The sequence below is a fragment of the Ambystoma mexicanum genome, chromosome 13 (genome assembly GCF_040938575.1).
Source record: "Ambystoma mexicanum isolate Mex_15411 chromosome 13, UKY_AmexF1_1, whole genome shotgun sequence".
Classification (NCBI taxonomy): domain Eukaryota; kingdom Metazoa; phylum Chordata; class Amphibia; order Caudata; family Ambystomatidae; genus Ambystoma; species Ambystoma mexicanum.
In genome coordinates, this window is record NC_090938.1 from 520476961 (window position 1) to 520494820 (window position 17860).

The 17860-nt window shown below is 42.7% G+C and overlaps 1 protein-coding gene across 5 annotated transcripts in view; it reads left to right on the forward strand.

Moving 5' to 3' along the window:
- The window catches only part of NBR1 (NBR1 autophagy cargo receptor), a 1466631-nt gene that overhangs the window by 1256890 nt on the left and 191881 nt on the right, over window positions 1-17860 (forward strand). For all 5 annotated transcript variants that reach the window (XM_069634202.1, XM_069634206.1, XM_069634204.1 and 2 more), the window contains one exon: window positions 640-722. In XM_069634202.1, the coding sequence (XP_069490303.1) occupies window positions 640-722 (83 nt within the window). The remainder of the gene's footprint in view (window positions 1-639; window positions 723-17860) is intronic.

Sequence of the window (17860 nt, forward strand, 5' to 3'; positions counted from 1 at the left end):
ATCATTCTATTGACCATAGGTCATAGAATCTTTTTGAGCCTTGCCACCTTCCGTAGTTGTGCATGTGTGTACTGCTATGTATTCTATATTCATGAGCATGTGAATCCATGCCAGACCCCATGCTGGAGAAGTAACACATTACTTACCCGTAACTGTTGTTCTCCAGCATGGGTCTGGCAAGGATTCACATGCGAACCCTCCCGTCTACCCCTCTGCGGCTCTTCTCTTGGTCCTACTGCCACTTTACGTGCTACCAAATCTGAAGATGGCTGCCAGAGGAGGGGCTTAGGTAGAGGGCAGTCATTGGCTGGGGGCACTATGACCCAGAGACCAGTGATTGGTTGTTAGGAGAAAGACAGTTCAGACGTGAAACTAAAACAGATTTTTTTCTTTACCGAGGATTCCCAGCCTGACGACAGGGAATGTTCATCAGCATGTGAATCCACCCCAGACCCATTCTGGAGAAAAACAGTTACCGGTAAGTTTGCCTGTACATATAGGCCTATCATTTAACAAAATGTTTTCTGTGTGCAGAGAATATGCATTATAAAATTAACTGAAACAAACTTCGACTTTTCGTAACTTGTTTGTAATCGTGGCAATTAATTTGTTCTTACAAAGCCTGTCCTTATTTTTAAGCAATCCTGTGGAACAGCAAAATGGAAGTCAGTCCGGATATGAATTGGATGGATCTGGTTCTTTAATTCACCAAATAAAAGAAGGTAAATGTGTCTTTTATGTTCCAATAGCACTTTATATCTAGTGATGCACTACACAATCATATTGTATTTGTTCTGTTCTAATAGGAAAAAATGTTGAAACCTCAAAATTGAATAGTAGACAAATTACTTAATTGACTTGTTTTATTTCAGAAACAAATTGTGCAGTGTCAATCTGCCCTAGGTGCACATTACACATTATTTTTCCATCTAGTGCTTGGTTTTGGAAACATTGTCATGATTCTTTTTTAAAGGAATGGTTCGGTCAACATTTTTTATTGCCCCTACGGGTCGGCCATGTGTTTTTAAGCCTAAGTCCCTCGATTTTAGAAAAATTTCCTATGGACCTTACCCGAGTTTTCGTCCATTAAACGCACGCGAAAACAGGCACCAGGGAGCTGCCATTTTGTGATAATCCTATCATTTCCCCCATCGCCCTGGCTGACCTGCTTTTGCGGCACTAAATCCTACCCCCGGCCCTGAGCCTGACATTATCAAAACATTCATGTTCCCTGCCTCTCTCCGTGACGTTACTGTGCTGCGTAGGCAAACGCGCCCAGTCGTCTTCTACGCAACTTCACACAGAACCCGGAAACCAACAAGGATCAGCTCACAACACAGCGCGCCACAATTCGGAATATGAAACTGTACTTTAAAATCAAACAGCGACACAGTAAATTTGGTAAAGTACATTTATTTGACATTACATGTTTATAGAATATTCTGCAATTGCCATATGAACTCCGAAAGTCATTTATTTTCTTTTATCTCTATCCGCAAATCCTTAAAATGTTATCGTGAGTCACGCGCTGTTCATTTATGGTACACAGGGTGTTGGTTTTCGTTCAAAAAGGCACTTTTGTCGCACGTTGAACTGCAAGGCTGTTCCATCAAGTAGGCACTAGGCCAGCGTAAAGATTGATATGTTGCCTCTAGCCGCTAGTACTGCGTAAGGGCATATGGGCCCTTGGCGATCGTCCCATAAGATCATCAGAATGCTGCAGTTGTTTACATTAAGCTGCAGCTGGCGGCTGAAGAAACCGTTTGCCGGTGTCTGAAACTGGTGGCAGGGGCAAAATGGAAGGATGTACCTATTTTGAAAACATAACATTTATAATTAGTCTCGCCTGCCGATCTTTATCAATATTATTCATTTTATTTATTACGTCCGAGCTGAAACTATTTGCTTTCAAGGATAGTGCAATGGAGTATGTTCGGCTCTAAAATCAATGCGAAAACTAACAAAATAAATCGAGGTTGGTACACAATGAGAAACGACTTTTTGTCTACATGCTTGTGGAATGTGGACCTGCTTGCCCATGTGCCCGCTACAAGGACGATCCCACAAACCTTTTCAAAGCTCTTCATTCATTCACTTATTCATGCATCCATTCATTAATTTCTTCATTCCGGTATAAAAGCGTCTAAAGAGTTACTTACATTATATTTGCAATTTCCATTGTGTCTCTGCGTAATGCAGTCCGTAAATCCCACTGTGCTCTTGACAACGATTTTTCGTATACTGAACTAACATGAAACTCGGTCTAGTTTAACAATTTTCTGCCTTATCGTCTCTTACGTTGTTGCACCCCCCAAACCCTCCTTCAAATGAAGTTCTTTCTGCATGGTCCCTGTCTCTCAAGGTCAAAAAACAATAGAACCTAATGCTGCCATTGTGAGTTGTGGGTCTCTTCAGGGCGCGAGCTGAAAATCAAAGCCGCTGACCTTCACTAGAAATTAGCATACATTCTTTCTTTGCAACATCCCGTAGTAAAGCCATCTGTGAGAACCTGAAGTTTCAAATCCATCTATGCAGTGCGCCTCAATGTGCAAATGCGAACTGGCTTCTCTCCCATCTGCAACAGCTCGCTTGGCGCGTTCTAAGGCCCCAATTTTGTCCTCATTGTCTGCGAGCTTTGAAGCCCCAAAGAACCATAACTATTGAGACTTTTAATTTTTTGGGGAAGGTCAGGGAAAGTATAAAGTACCCGAGGAGTTGAGTTGAAAGTGAGATTTATTGTTTGTTTGGTTTGTTATTTGCAATTCGCAAGCCTCCCCTCGGTTAACAGTTCCCAGCATTTATAAGAGATCGCGAAAATTAGTCACATCAACAAAAATATATACATACGCATATAGACAAGGTCAGCAATATGAGGTAAATAGAGAGAGAATTCAAAGATGACACCCAGGTAGTTCGGCACCCAGGATGGTGAAGGTAGGGGTTAGGGTTAGCGTACTTTGTATGCACGCTGTACAATAAAATGTATTTACAAAAAGACAATCGTATTACAATTATTTAAACCAGGATTTGTACTTCACAACCAGCTCTCCTTGGGTGGACATGGCACAGTGGCAATGTTGGGTGGCAATGGATCAGTGCTCTGCACAGAAACGTTCAAAATTCCATATCTGTGCTTCTCTAATACAGCAACAATAAGGCTTTTGACAAAGTCGAACTCCATTTCCTCATAGACTGGTTTGATCACCCATTGCTTACTTCTTTTTGAAAAGGCCTTAGTGTAGCGAGGCATCCTTACATTACCCTTAGTCCTAGATTGTTCACGGCCGAGATTCTCGTTATGGGCCAAGACGGCAAGTAGAGTCGTATGTCTCATGCCCTGTATGCTGAAATGCAAGCGCTGTGGCCTGTACTTTAGGCACATATTGTGGAACACCTCCAAACCTCCAGTGTGACAGAATTCTGTCAGTCCCCTCAAATCTCTTGATAGTTTTATCGAAAACAATCTTCTCAATGGCTTTGTGTGTCGGTGAAGATGGATTCAACCACTTCTTCTTCCGTGTCTCCACTGGGGATAAAGGGCCATGTTTACATTGGTGGAAATGTAGGTTTTCTGACCAGCGGTGCACGTTGGTACAGTGGTGCATCAGTGACCACCATTTTTCAAGTAGTATTTCCACTGACCCTTCACAAGTTTTGGAGCTCCACCGAAGATGGTTGCTGATAGACTGGGACCACTCTGAAATACTTTTCAAACCTTTTTTTTCCCTGCAGCCGAGATTTTCTTATTGATTGATTTAGCAAGATGCCATACGTCAAATTGATGTTTAATATGTGGGAACTGCTCTCTCATTGTCTTGGCAATTGAAACGTGTCTGTCCGTGGCTATGAGGTCGATGTGCATTCCACTCCATTGCAGATATTCCACTGATTTTATAAATCCTAGTTTCTCCATGGCCACTGAGGATGTACATTGTGTTACCTGCACGACCACCGAACTCACAATTTTCTTACTATCCATGTCCTGAAAGTGGTAGGTGCAGTACTTAGCAGAAAATCCAGGGCTGTCGCACTGTCCATCGCCGGCTAGCCTGAATCGTTTGTCTTCGAATGTACTTGCTAGAGACAATTGTTCAATTTTCCAAGCATCACTAATGGATGGAAACAGATAATCATGTTAGTATTTGTAGTACTGCGTTTTTGAAATGAAATGGAGTCCCACAAACTGAAAGAAAGACTTTAACTTTCTAAAACTGGAGCCACTATAAAGTGATGCAGCTGCACACAGTAGATTGCCTGCTGGCAGTTTCCCTAGCATCGGTTGTGCAGACCATGAGAACGTATGATGTAATCTACAGGCGGCATGTATTGTGACGTTGTCACATGAATCAATGGCTTCCCACATACTTTCCCTCTGACGGAATGCCCACATTTCAGCATACTTATAATATCCATCAAACAACTGTCGAATACTATGTATTTGTCCTCTTTGATTAGACTGTCATCCTGCGTCAAAGTGGTTTCGGTCTGTGACGTTGAGGACATATCACCACATTTGAAAGAAATATTGCTGCTATCAAGTTCTGATGCGTAAGTGAATGCTGCTGCTGGTTCATTCTCTGTCATTTCAACATCTGCTCCTTCAACATTGATGGGAGAACACAACAATGTTGGCAGCTTTTTTGGTGGCAATTTTTTGGCGGGTGTAGATTGTGTAAATTGATCTGCGACTACTTCAGAGCTATCTTCAATACATCCAGTATCATGTTGTTGCAGTGGTGCGGTCGTACTGTAGCAATGGTCCAATACAACTTTGCTGGATTCTCCGGACACATTCATTTCATTTTCTGTACATTGGACATGAGCATCCCGAGTCTCAACACGCTGCGTCTGAATTAATAGTTCCTCCATAGCCTCCATAGTGTAAATGGTCTGGCAAGCAACATCTCTCATTCGCTTCACTGTCTGTGTATGTATAGTTCCTAGACCCACGGGTAACTAGAGGACAGATTGGAAAAGGGATGTTCAGTTTAAACACAAGATAAAGTATAGTACAATTGACTTTAAAAAAAACATAAAATAGTCCCCAGCACAAAAAAAATTCTAAAGTTATGAACTGTTTGTAACTAACCTTATTTTGGTTTCTTTTCTTTGCAACTTTTTTGACTTGACCTTCAACATCTGCACGATGTTGCTCCGACACGTATCCGCATGTCTCCCTTTCCTCTTGCGCTGCAACAACTTTATTTTCTGTTTCCGCATAGGCAGCACGGAATGAGGCTCCATCGACTCCCTAAAACATAGTATTTTCATTACTGTGTATCAAAATATTGTTCGCATAAAACGCACGTGAGGACGAACACACATGTACATCTCAGTAGCCAAACACGATTTAAACATTGTGTGGAACAATCAAACGACAAGTATTCGAGCTCTGATGACCTAGTTCGATGGAGCCGTCAGTATCCATACCTCTGGCTCTGCATGGACTGCCACTAATGATAGTATTGAAGAGGAGGCATCAGCAACTCCCTGAAACACAGTACTTGCGTTAGTATGGTTTTCAATATCGTAAACATAACACACACTTGGGGTCGACGGCACAGGTACATATAAAGAGATAACCACAAATGTTGCATTGTCTAAATGAATCAAGGAATATTTAAAAATGATCAGATTTAATCGACTTATTTCTCCGATTTCTTTACATCTGCATCATCTAAATGGGATCTTGTGATTGTAGTGGAAGCTCCATCATCTCCCTGAAACACAGTACTTGCGTTAATAGGGAAGAAAGTATAGCAAATGGAATCACGTTATATGATCACGCTCGATGGAGCTGTCAGTATCCATACCTCATGCTGCTGAAGAATATCTAGGGCTGTTGTCAATGTGGTGCGCACTTCCGAAAGCTGTTGCGCCGATTCGTATCCGCATGGTCCCGCTTCCACCAGAATTACTTGAATGTCAGGCTCTGCATCAAGTGCGTGGGTTGACGATTCAACAACTGCCTGAAACATATTATTTGCATTAGTAAGGATTACAATATTGAAAACGCAACACACGCTTGGGGTCGACCGCACAGGTACCTATCAACGGCTAACCACAAATGAAACATGGTGTAGAACAATCAAACGACAAGTGTTCCAGTCCTGATGATCACGGTCAGTTGAGCTGTCAGTATCCATACCTCGGGCTGCTGAAGAACATCTAGGGCTGTTGTCAATGAGGTGGACGCTTCAGCATCTGCCTGAAAGACAGTACTTGCATCAGTATGGATAACACTAATCATAACTGAAAACAAACACCAGGGGACGACAACTAAGGTGTATATCAATTGGAAAGCACTAACCAAACAACTGGTACAATAATCACACGATACATACAAACCATTACTTGACATGCATAAAACAAGTCTGTAGCGGAATAGCCAAGTATGATTACCTGATACGTGCTAGAAGTGGTTGATAACTGCGAGCACTTGACGGAAGTAGAATGTTTTTGCTTCAGATTCAAGGGATAGTCAAGAAGTTGTAAAGGTAAATTATTGTTTGATAATGAAATGTCAATATTTAAAATTGCCATGTAAGGAGACAGAATACTTGAGTAATGCGCAAAATAGCACAGTTCCCTGTGCCCATATATAGATTTCGTTTGTGGGTTATAAAATCTAAAAATAATATATTGGTAAATGTCATTATTCAAAAAGCTATACACTCATATCAATTTCGAAAGTATTACAAATTGGAAACAACACCTAAAATATCAATGAATCCATTCCGCTACCTACACACTACCGCAAGGCCTAAAGCTAAAAACGGACACTTGACTCACCAGCGGCGGATTGTGGTCAAATAGAGTGGGAATAGCGTTTGCAAGCAATTTTCGTGTCGATCGCCGTTTATTCTTCTTTGTTACCCAAGATGTGGTGTACATGTTCGAGGGAAAGTGCCGCTGCAGATGCGGTATTGATCACCCCTCTTGTCTTCAAAGACTTGTTGGACTCTACTTTCCAGCTCATCCAGTGGATATCCACAATGTCTGACCCATTCTCTTATTCGATCAACAGTTTTCGGGAACACATGCATTGTAGTCCCTTCAGATTTAGCATGGGTCTTCGAAGGGCAACCGCTAATCGAACAGGCAGGCATTGTTGAAAATTCTGAAAAGTAAATATCAAGATTATTATAAAACCTTGATGAATAAAAATGTCATAAAAAAGTAAATGAACCATACCATGCTCAATGCAACGTTTGTTTTGGTCGCCGGAACTATTCCAGTTCATCATGTGCGGCTTAGTATTTGCATAAGTTACAGACATTTTTTAAATTATGTGACTAAACTCTGAACATGTGACTCGTCCCTTTGATGTTCTGTCTTGCACGAAAAGGAATCATGCTTACATTATAGACTGGACGAAGGATGCAATTCGATGACAATTGACACAGATGAAAATAAATAGATCTATTGATAGCATAACAATTGAAACTCAAGTCAAAAGCAATGAGACCAATGACCATAGCTCTATTGGGTACTGTTATAGCAAATAGATTGAAATGTAAAAATGACCAAAATATGACTAGGATACATGGCCTTACCTTGACCAACAAACAGTTGGATTCAGAAGGCCGAGCAGTATGTTGCAGGAGAACAGGTAGATGGCCACAGGTAGCACACTGACGAGTTTGCTCGAAGCGGTCACATATAGCACGGCGACGAGCAGATTAGTATAGATCTCAGTGCTCCTCAGGTAGAAGGTTCAGGAGTTGACTTGCAAAGCACAAAGATGTTCTCATGAGACATATCAAGTGGTTTATAAAGTATTAGAAACAGGGGTGTGTTTGTGAATGAATGACGTGTGTATGTCGTGGTATTATGTTTATTGCAGAGGGGCGGCCTGCCTCAGGGGAGGCCTGCCTGGAGACATGGGGTCTGAGGAGGCCATGTGAGCGGTGGCCCCTGGGCGTGGGATACCTTTTTGAAGTGTACATGCTGTTTGGCACCTTGGCCGTTTGCGCCCGTCCCTTGCCCTTATGTGATGTTAACTTTGCATGACATTCGCATAGATGGGAACACTGAGCAGGACACGGGGCATCTATTTTTGTATCCCCTTTCCACTCCATTTTGGTGACCAGGCCTCACTGCGATAGTACAGCGCGCAGAGCACATGGCCCACATCCTCGTTCCCACTCTGACTGTAAAACTCCAGAGATATTTGCAACAGCTAATAAATGTAACACATCACTCTCTGAGATCACGGTCCTGCATGTGAACCGGCCTGAACCAAGCACATGGCTCGTTCATCTCCACAAACGTGTCCTTGCCCACACACCCTCGCCAGTGGAAACTTACTGCCATTCTGACGCTGTGTTCCTGCAAGGTATTCTCTTCATGTGCCATACCACTGACCACGCCATGATGCCCACCTAGCAGATCCTCAACTAACATTACACCCCTACTGCAGTATATCGTTGACTATCAATAACAAATGCCACATATCGGAGATTCTTGTGAGCACAGACCCACACTTCAAACACTCTATTATAGTGGTCAAGACCCTTGACCTAAGGCCTGTATAATCCAATGTTCATTGATAGTATTGATATATGTGTGACTTTTATAGAGGCATAACCGACTGAAAGACTTTGAACAAGTGCTATTTAGTGCATGCATTATTGATAATATATTATGTTAGCTTAGATAGTGACCACCCCGCTTCACAGCGGCCTGAACTTCACCCATTCCGAGCACAGGTGTCTGACGTCCATCCTTGAATGGAGAGACACTTGATTGATTTAAAAAATCGAAACAACCGTTGTTAAAATATATGTGGTGTTTTATTTTGTAGCTTATTTTGATGACCCAAAAATACAAAACTTTACACATTGTACAGTTCAGGTTGCAGCTTAGCGAGAGAAAATCCCCTGTACTGACCGCTGTCACTCGGGAACGTTTCTCTTCTGGCACGAACGGCACAGGCGGGTATCACTCTTCGAACGCGGTGTCCAAGCCTCCCGTGAAGCCACCATGTCAAGGAACGATAGGCCAACAGCCTGTACCACCTGTGAAAAAGAATGATACAAACTGTTTTTAAATGACCAAGATAAGTTTAATAAACGTTTGTTGTCAATGACAATTCTTGTAACTAATGGCATTCTGCTCGGACAAATGCTATCTAGACACTGCACACTAATGAAAGACTTTCATGCGTTACAATGATATGTATATGTAATTTTGGATAAAGTAGAAGCCCATGAAATGGGAGTGGCATGACAAGCAGAGTATACTTACTCGTTACTCGGATTACGAGGACGAACAGTTGCGCGAAGTTAGTGCATAAGCACCATCATTATCCTCAACACGGACCGTGTGAGGCAGGCTGCCCTGAAGTCTGGCAGCTCGGTGATGCATTGCGGCCGTGGCTCGCCTTCCGAAATGTAGGCCAGGGATCCCGAGTTTTCACAGCAGCAGCAGTTCTCCTCCTCGGTTGGCATTAGCTCGCACCGATTGCATGTGCACCAGGTGGAAACACCGTCCATGCGACTAGGTCCAGTGTCTTCATCCGTTGATTCGTCCTGCCAACTGCTGTCCGAAGCCCCATCGTTTTCGCGTGTTTCCCTTTCCAGTAGTTCCTCCTCGGTATACTCGGGCTCGTACATGTAGGGCATTATTGTATCCATTGTGTGTTGCACAAACTAAAATAATTGATAGCAGTGGTACTGGTATCTGTCCACACGGGCTACAAGCAACGAAGGTAGCTGACCAGAGCACAGAAACGAGTCACAGAATACTCAAAGTAACACAGAGAGAGGAATGGAATCGAAAATCTGCTGCTGTGTGTTGTGAAATGGTCTGTTTATACTTATTGAGGAAAGAGGCGTCCTGCCATTTCCATGGCGACATGTCATTAGCTGAAGCGCAACGAATGTTGACACGAGACGTGCTTTGGCGTTGTGAAATGGGCTGTACGCGTCTGCTGATGACAGGCTCATGGGCGGGGGATATGATTTAGTGCCGCAAAAGCAGGTCAGCCAGGGCGATGGGGGGAAATGATAGGATTATCACAAAATGGCCGCTCCCTGGTGCCTGTTTTCGCGTGCGTTTAATGGACGAAAACTCGGTTAAGGTCCATAGGAAATGTTTCTAAAATTGAGCGACTTAGGCTTAAAAACACATGGCCGACCCGTAGGGGCAATGAAAAATGTTGACCGAACCATTCCTTTAAGTAAAAAATAGGGGGCATGGGTCTGTGTTGATAATACGAAACTCAAGCAGTATTGACTAGAAACTCAAAACGGTCCACACTTTGCTTCTACCTTCATATTATTCGACCACCCTTGTGTTTGTGTGTGGAGAAATTTTCACCGCCATTGTAAAGTTATTGATGACTCAGTAAACATCAATTTAGACATTCGGTTTTGTTATGTCTCTGGCTGGTCGAATAAAATGGATACCTTTTTTTCTGGGGTTTCTGTTCAGATTTTTTGTCTTTCCTCATGGAGCTAGCTTTAAGTGTTCCTGGGTTGCCTCGCTAGAACACCGCACATTGAATACATAAAAAAGACATATTGGGCCTCATTAAGACTTCAGCGGTAGCTGTGGCGGTAAAACCCTGCACAGCTGCCACCGGAGGTTTTTTTTTTCCGGGAATGGGCAATTACTGGGTAATTACGGCCCCGTCCGTAATTGCCCATTCCCAGACGCCAGTAAAAAATGCTTCCCATTCAGAATGGTGCCAGTGCATCCGGCATGGTCTGCTCGCAGGTGCCGGTCCACCCGCCAGGTCAGACCTGGCCGGCGAAAAGTCACCTGCGAGCAGAGCTCGTACTTTGCCAGTACGGTAACAACGGTACTGGCAAGCTAACCGGAACCGTTGTTACTGTACTGGAAAACTTGAAATGAGGCCCCTTGTGTTCATCACTTCATGGCACTTTAATTTGGTTTTAGCTTTGGGACATTTATCTATTGGCGAATTGATTTTAAGCCGCCAAGGCTGAATATTCTGAGTGCAAAAAGGTAGTGTATACATTCTGGAAGGGACATTAATAATATATAATGGCAAAAAGAGAGAGATTGGGATTGTGCTTTAAAACCGACATGTCTGAAAATCTGTATCATTGTGGTTTTAGTGAGGGGCACTATTCCCATTAGCACTGGAGGTAAACAGAGCTCTGATTCACTGCCGTTGGAAATCAAAATGCCTAAATTAATTTCATTAAGTGGAATTCTAGCCACCTGCATGTTACAGTATAGGAGGCAGACGATATGAAGTTTGACAAAGCACACTCTGAAGGTGACTCCTCTCCCCATTCACCATTTTTGTCCCGAGCATTGTCTTCTCTCCTCACAGCCCCGAAGACTGAGTGTAAAGAATGTTGCTCACTGTCTATTGAGAGGGATGAGAACCTCTAGGAGAAAATGTATTATGACAGGGGAATTGATTTCCATTCACCCACAGAATATTTTGCACATCTGTCTCAAGGGCCACAGTGGTTTCAGAACACTGGCATCTTCCTTTAGAGCTTCTGGCTAGGATGGTGGATGATGTCCTCATGGAACGATCTTTACTGGTCTATCAGGTCATCTTGCACTTCACATGAAACGTCCCACTCTATTTTCTTTTCTACGAATGTGATCTTAGAAATGAATGCTAATATCCTTTAGTTCCCCCTAATTTATCTTCATTTTTTCCTCTTGGATACCACTCATGTGGAGGCTTCAGAATTGACTCTTTTGCAAACTCTCCCCTCCAAGCTTTTCCAAATCCGTCTTCTCCTAGTCAGCAAGTCCTTTTGCTGATCTAGTCGAATAACAGCTCATGTTAAAATATTAGGAAAATGAGATGTCACTCGAGCTCGAAATCGGCAGAACAAATGCAGTGAGCCAAACCTGGAATTTAGCGCAGTCCAATTTTCACGGACAGTTCCATTTTGCCAATGTTTGTGCCAAAGGGCCTGGCTTGCAAAGCAATTTCTCCCTTTAAGCTCCTAAATTTAGGGGTCACTGTGTAAACTGGAGCTTCCTTACAGCTCGTATTAATTGTCGCTGATACAGGGTCTTTGTGGAAACCTGAACGTTACTAAGGTAGCCGTGTGGAGAGGTGCTGTCCCTTGTTCGTTCAAAATGCTTGTTTCCCTGTGCTGAGACATAGATCTGAGGGGCAGGTGTGAGACCCTGGGTATGAGGAGCAGAAGGCAGTTGGGTATGAGGAGCAGAAGACAGCCTGATCCAGAATGCTGTGAAGCCTTTAAAAGCGACTGGTGAACTTGTTTCCATTAGGAAACCCGGTGCGCAAGCATTAAATTGAACCAAGTGAGAAATATATTGTACTGGAGTGGTCGCTTGTTTGAAGAAACACATTTTCGAATGTCTCCGGTGCAATCTGTTGTTCGAATTTAAATACCTAAGAATACTTTGTGTGGGAAAAGACACGTTTTCGAAAGTCTCTGAAGGTTAAATATTACGTTTGAAGTGAATGATGAACATAATACACTACAGGTTGAATGAAAGGCCTTCTGAATGCAAAACGTGTTCTTTCTAAATCTCGAACTGAAAGAAAATCTTACGTGCAATCCATGCCTTTTGAAAAACAAAACTTAAACTATATTTCATGAATATCAAACTGAAGGAAAACATTAATAAAGGCTACCTGCACCATTTGAAGACTAAACTGAATACAATATCTGTTTTCCTGAAAACAGAACTTGGTGGAAACCTCATAAGAAAGCAGAACTGTTACATACTAAGTTCAGAATTAAGATGGAACTTTAATTTCAAACAAAGCCATTAAATACTGTATACTAAAAATGCATGCAACTGAAACAATTGTGAACTTTCAATATTAAAACAAAGCTGGAAGATTTATTTCAACAGTCACAATTTCATCATACAAGAAAACACAAGAGTGACAAAGAACTTTATAGAGACAAAGGGTTTTTTGTGCTGAAGGTAAGACTTGGTGAAGGGAACCCTGAGACTTGATCTCTTTATTGACTTGTGACCAAGCTTCTTTTTGTGCTTGGACCTGTCTCACTTGGAACTTGGCGAAGGGAACCCAGAGTACTGGTTAAACTATTTTATCCTGAACTCAAGAGATGTAACTTTAAGACTTTTTGTTGTAACTACTTTATACTTGGGGGAAGGGAACTGAAGGGAAGTTGAGAGCCGGAAGAAGCTCAGAACTTTGTTGGACACTGTTTCTTTTGGTCAGTGACATACCTACACTTTCCTTAGTTTTATTTAGGTAGGGAAAATCCACCGTAGGATAGGGCAAGTTAGGCCTTTATCCATCCTGACATTTAAGTTAATAAAGGTGTTTTATGTAAATATTGAATCTGTTTTCTGTGTCTTGCTTCATGATGCCTTCACAGGGGGTGCACAAAGCATTATAGCGTCATTGCTGACCCGTCATGCTGTCACACTTGCATTTCTATCCCCCAAACAGGTATAGAAATGCTGTTTTGTTTGTTTATATTTCATAATGTGCTGTCATTGCTAAATGTGCTTTGACTATCCACATGGGTGATAGGAGCCTGTCATACATTTAGTGTTGAGAGCATGCTCCCGTCACTCATATTTGTAAGGTGACTGGCCAGCACATCGTTTGGCTGCTGCACAACACCCACGAAATGCACAGGTCACCTTTGTGCACATCCTCTGCGCTTTATTTCTTTTTTTTTACTGTCACTTTGAGAATCTACCATTCAGGGTTCATTCACATATAGTGCATTTTTAAATTAATCAATTAAATGCACCTGTTAAACCCACTAAAGCCACTAATTCTGCTACCTGATGTGAGGGGTCAGAAATGAGAGCCGGATGCAAAGTTGTTATGTTTTTGGTTAAAGACTTTTATTAACTTAAACGGGTTTGGAAAATGCCTCTCGGACCTTGCTCTCAAGAGGAGTTTCCCTACCTAAAATCAAGTATATGTCTGTGTCAGGATATGCCCTTGTGTCCAAACATTCTATCCTGACCCTCACACTACAAACAAAATAATAAAGTGAGAAGGGCAATGTCTTTAACCTGGTATTTGCAAAAGGGTTCATAAATAAAAATAGAACAGCTCTGACATAAAAGTTCTCCAAGATTAAAAAGATCTTGGTTCCAGACGGTGATTCCCTTCCCCTGGATTCTTCAATGGTATGACAATGTCTCTTGGTCTAACAGTTCTTTGCATCTTTCTTGGCCCACAACCATCCTGTTGGGTACAAAGCTGTGTAGCCTTGTAAGTCATTCTTTAACACAAGTTCCTTCTTTATTCAACAAACACTAACTGTTCTTGCTATTTCTTGTAGATTTGCAATTGGCCTCCTATACTCTCCTGCCACAGCTCTATAATCACTTCCAACTGCCTTGTCTGCTACCCTGCCAGGACTTCACATTTATTACAGTTCCTATTTACATCCCAAACTGCATATACCTTCCTTGGTTCGGTATATCTCTCTGTTTCAATGTTCATTTTAAGATTTCCCCACATCTGCATTACAAGCATTTGCATTTATATGTTATTGGGGTTCGGATTTGTACTCTGACCTTTTGACTCGCAAACAATCTTCTTATTCTTTCTGTGTCTGCGGATTTAAAATGTTCAAATTGTGTTTGGCGCGGTCGCTGAAATGCCCCTTGGTCTCCACTTTGCTTGGGCTGACTCACCGGTTCCGTGTAGCATCTTTCGTCCCGTTCGCTCTTATAACGACATAGCTTTGCCGCTTGCTTCCCACTGTGGGCTGCTGTGATGTCTCTCTGGCTTCTCTCGTGGCTCCGCTCCTGCACGCCTGCTTTCCTTCATGTCCCAGTAAGGATAACGCTGCTTCTTCCAGCTGCCAAACTCCTGGGAATCCTGTCCCGGTTGCTGGCATCTCCAGAGCACAACCTGCTTGCACAATGTTACTTTCCTTCTCTGGTGGTGAGCCCCTTTGTTCTGCCGCACTGGCTCATACCTCCAGCTTCCGCACACCTCTGAGGGAGATGCGTCTTTTCTTGAGCCGCATCTCATAGTTTGGGGTCCATTTTTAAATGTCCCACACACAGGTGCTTTCACCAAACAACTAGCGCGCTTATTGAGCTTGAGGCTCCTTCTGCTCTGCATCATTTCCTTCATCCTCCTCGTCCCAGTACTTAGGTGGTTGTGGGAATTGGAGTCCATTGATGTCAACTGATGCATAGTATTTGGAAAATCTCTCTCAATGGTTCCATATGACAAATCAGTTCTATATGAAGGGGAATTGTAAGTGCAAAGGTATCCTTTTGAACTTTTGCTTTTTAGTCCAGGAATAGGAGTTTGGTCTGAAGGATGCTGGGAAAAGGTTTATCTACTTTCCCTTAAAGGGGGTAAACAGATGAATGGCAATAGACCATTAGGGTATTGTGGATCAGGGGGTCTTTTCCATAGACAAATGGGGAATATCACATATCATCCAATGAAGCCATGACATCTCCCCGGGGGCTGTCGCTTCCCGTGTGATCCTCCCTCATATAGTCGCCCCAGGACCAGGTAGCGGCTGCCGTGTCCTGGCCACATGGGAGGAGGCCATCGCCGGGGAATCTGTGATGACTCCATTGGATTCATCACACTATGCAGAATGTACCTACGGTAATCCTTGCGTTCCTGTATTGTGAAAGCAGTGCATACTGCACAAAGTCCTGGCCACAAAGTTCTCATCTGACGTGCAGGAGCGGATCATAGATTTGCCCTTGAAGGACGTGGACGTTTTTAATTCATCCACAGATGATGAATTGACAAAGAAGAAAACCTTCACCCAAGCTGCTAAGTCCTTAGCCATCCTGATAAAGCCAGGTCAGAAATCCTTCCCTCAATCCCAGGGTAGGACCGAGTTCAAACCTCAAACATTTTGATCGGCTTCAAGGAGTTCAAAGACTGCAGTACGTGGAGGTCTAACAGGTCACCCAGCAACAACAGAGGGAATCAGCAGAGAATGTTGCGTGGGTTTTTCCCCTCCCCTCCTCTGCCCCCGCCTCTGATGCCAAGAAGCAATGACGTTAGGGTCAGAAAACACAGCTCTCCTGTGGGACACCTGGAAGTGTCTTTTCAGCAACAACATAGGAGGCTCCTCTGCCTCTAATATGTTTGGACTCACACTTTTCTGGAGAATTCTGGGATTGTCACACATTAACGGCAATTCGAGCAATGTAAAGGCGAAGTTCATGGAGAATTCGCATGTGCAGTCAGATGCAGGATTTGGCGAACGCACGGCGTGTTACCATAGCAACGGTTTCCCGACATCGCTTAATTAGTGCGCTAAATTACAGGAGTTTTCCATATTCATTTATACACACTAATTTCCAAATGTTTGGATCGGGCCGTCCCCCCCCCCCCCCCCCCCTTTCGTTTTGTTTTGCTTTGCTTTACCCTGCCTTGTTCTGCTGTAAATTAGCGTTACGATTCACACGCATGCGTAGTCAGACGCTTGATTGGCTTACCGTAGCAATGGCTTTCCCTGCACCGCTTCAGGAGGACGCGCAACCAGCTACTGCGAACCGACGCATGACACAGAGGAGCCATTAAGGTACTCCAACGCCGTTTTTACAAAACTTTGATAACACCACTTATAATACAACTATTTACGTTTATTCATCAGAGATACACCTTAGATGACCATATATAGCTACATTGGTATTACCCGTGCGTGATCTCCATCCGACTTATTGTGTGTCTTAATCTTGACATCACAGGTCTTCCTACCCGTGGTTACACCGACCTATAATCTATTTTTAATTGTACTATTTGCCTTTTTGTTCGTGTAAATTCATACACAATATGGCCCATATTAACATAAGTAACAGTACCGAGCGGCTCACACCATCAGCATTTACCCGACCAGAACACTAGTTGTTATGACTTTCCTGAAAGCTCAGTGAATCCATGCAATTTTTAGGCTTCATCTTTATACTAGTGGTGAACTTTACCAGCTATTAGACAAGTGATTAGCGCAGCTATAGTTCACTGAACCTCTGATTGTTCGTATTTCAGGACTCCACTCCTAGTCCTGGCCTTCATCTATTCATAACAACGACAAGATGACTACCTTATACAACTTCCTGGTACCCATGAAGGAAGTCTTAATTTGGGTTGACCTATGTATAGTCAAGTAAAACTGAAGTTGTCTCCGACATGGGATTATAGGAATATGTGTCTGTCTTTTTGTATATTTCTAGGGATTAACGGGACTGCTACACTGAGATTAAATGCAGCCCCTTTAGGATGACTTATCGGCATTAACAGACGGTAAGCACCTTAGTACATCTAATTATTTAAATGATGAATGATGTACCCTATTAGCGACCGCCACTAATGAAAATGTGGTCTGCTTTTCTTTGGCTTTAGGTTGGCCTGGATTTGACTACTTGTATTGAATACAAGCATTTGAGGACCTTTACTTTACTCTATTGTCCCCTGTGCTTTTACCTTCAAGATCTCACACAGCTACGTCAATATCGACTTGTCAAGCTCTCTTCTGATACCACCGCAAATTGGTCACAGGGTGCTCTTGTGCACCGACCCATTCGCTCCCCTGAAGAAGTTCCTAACACCAACTCCAAAAAATAATAGGAATGAAACATGTTGGGCAACTACAGATACTAATGCTAAGTATCTATTAGAATATAAGAACTGTGTAAGAGGTGCACTGTAGGTACACATTGATCAAGGCACCACTAGCAGAGAAAAATAGAGCTACCTGACACCAACATTCTCTGGTTTTGTTAGTGTGGTTTCATTTACTAAATCATCAAGGTCTAAATAACCCTGAAGTGATTCATATGTATATATTTGTAAATTTAATGTGATTGCAGTATCTATAAGAGATACAACTACTTCGCATATTTTGCACATTGTTAGCCAACTGGTTATTAGCACTAAGCACTTTTCTTAAACACTGGT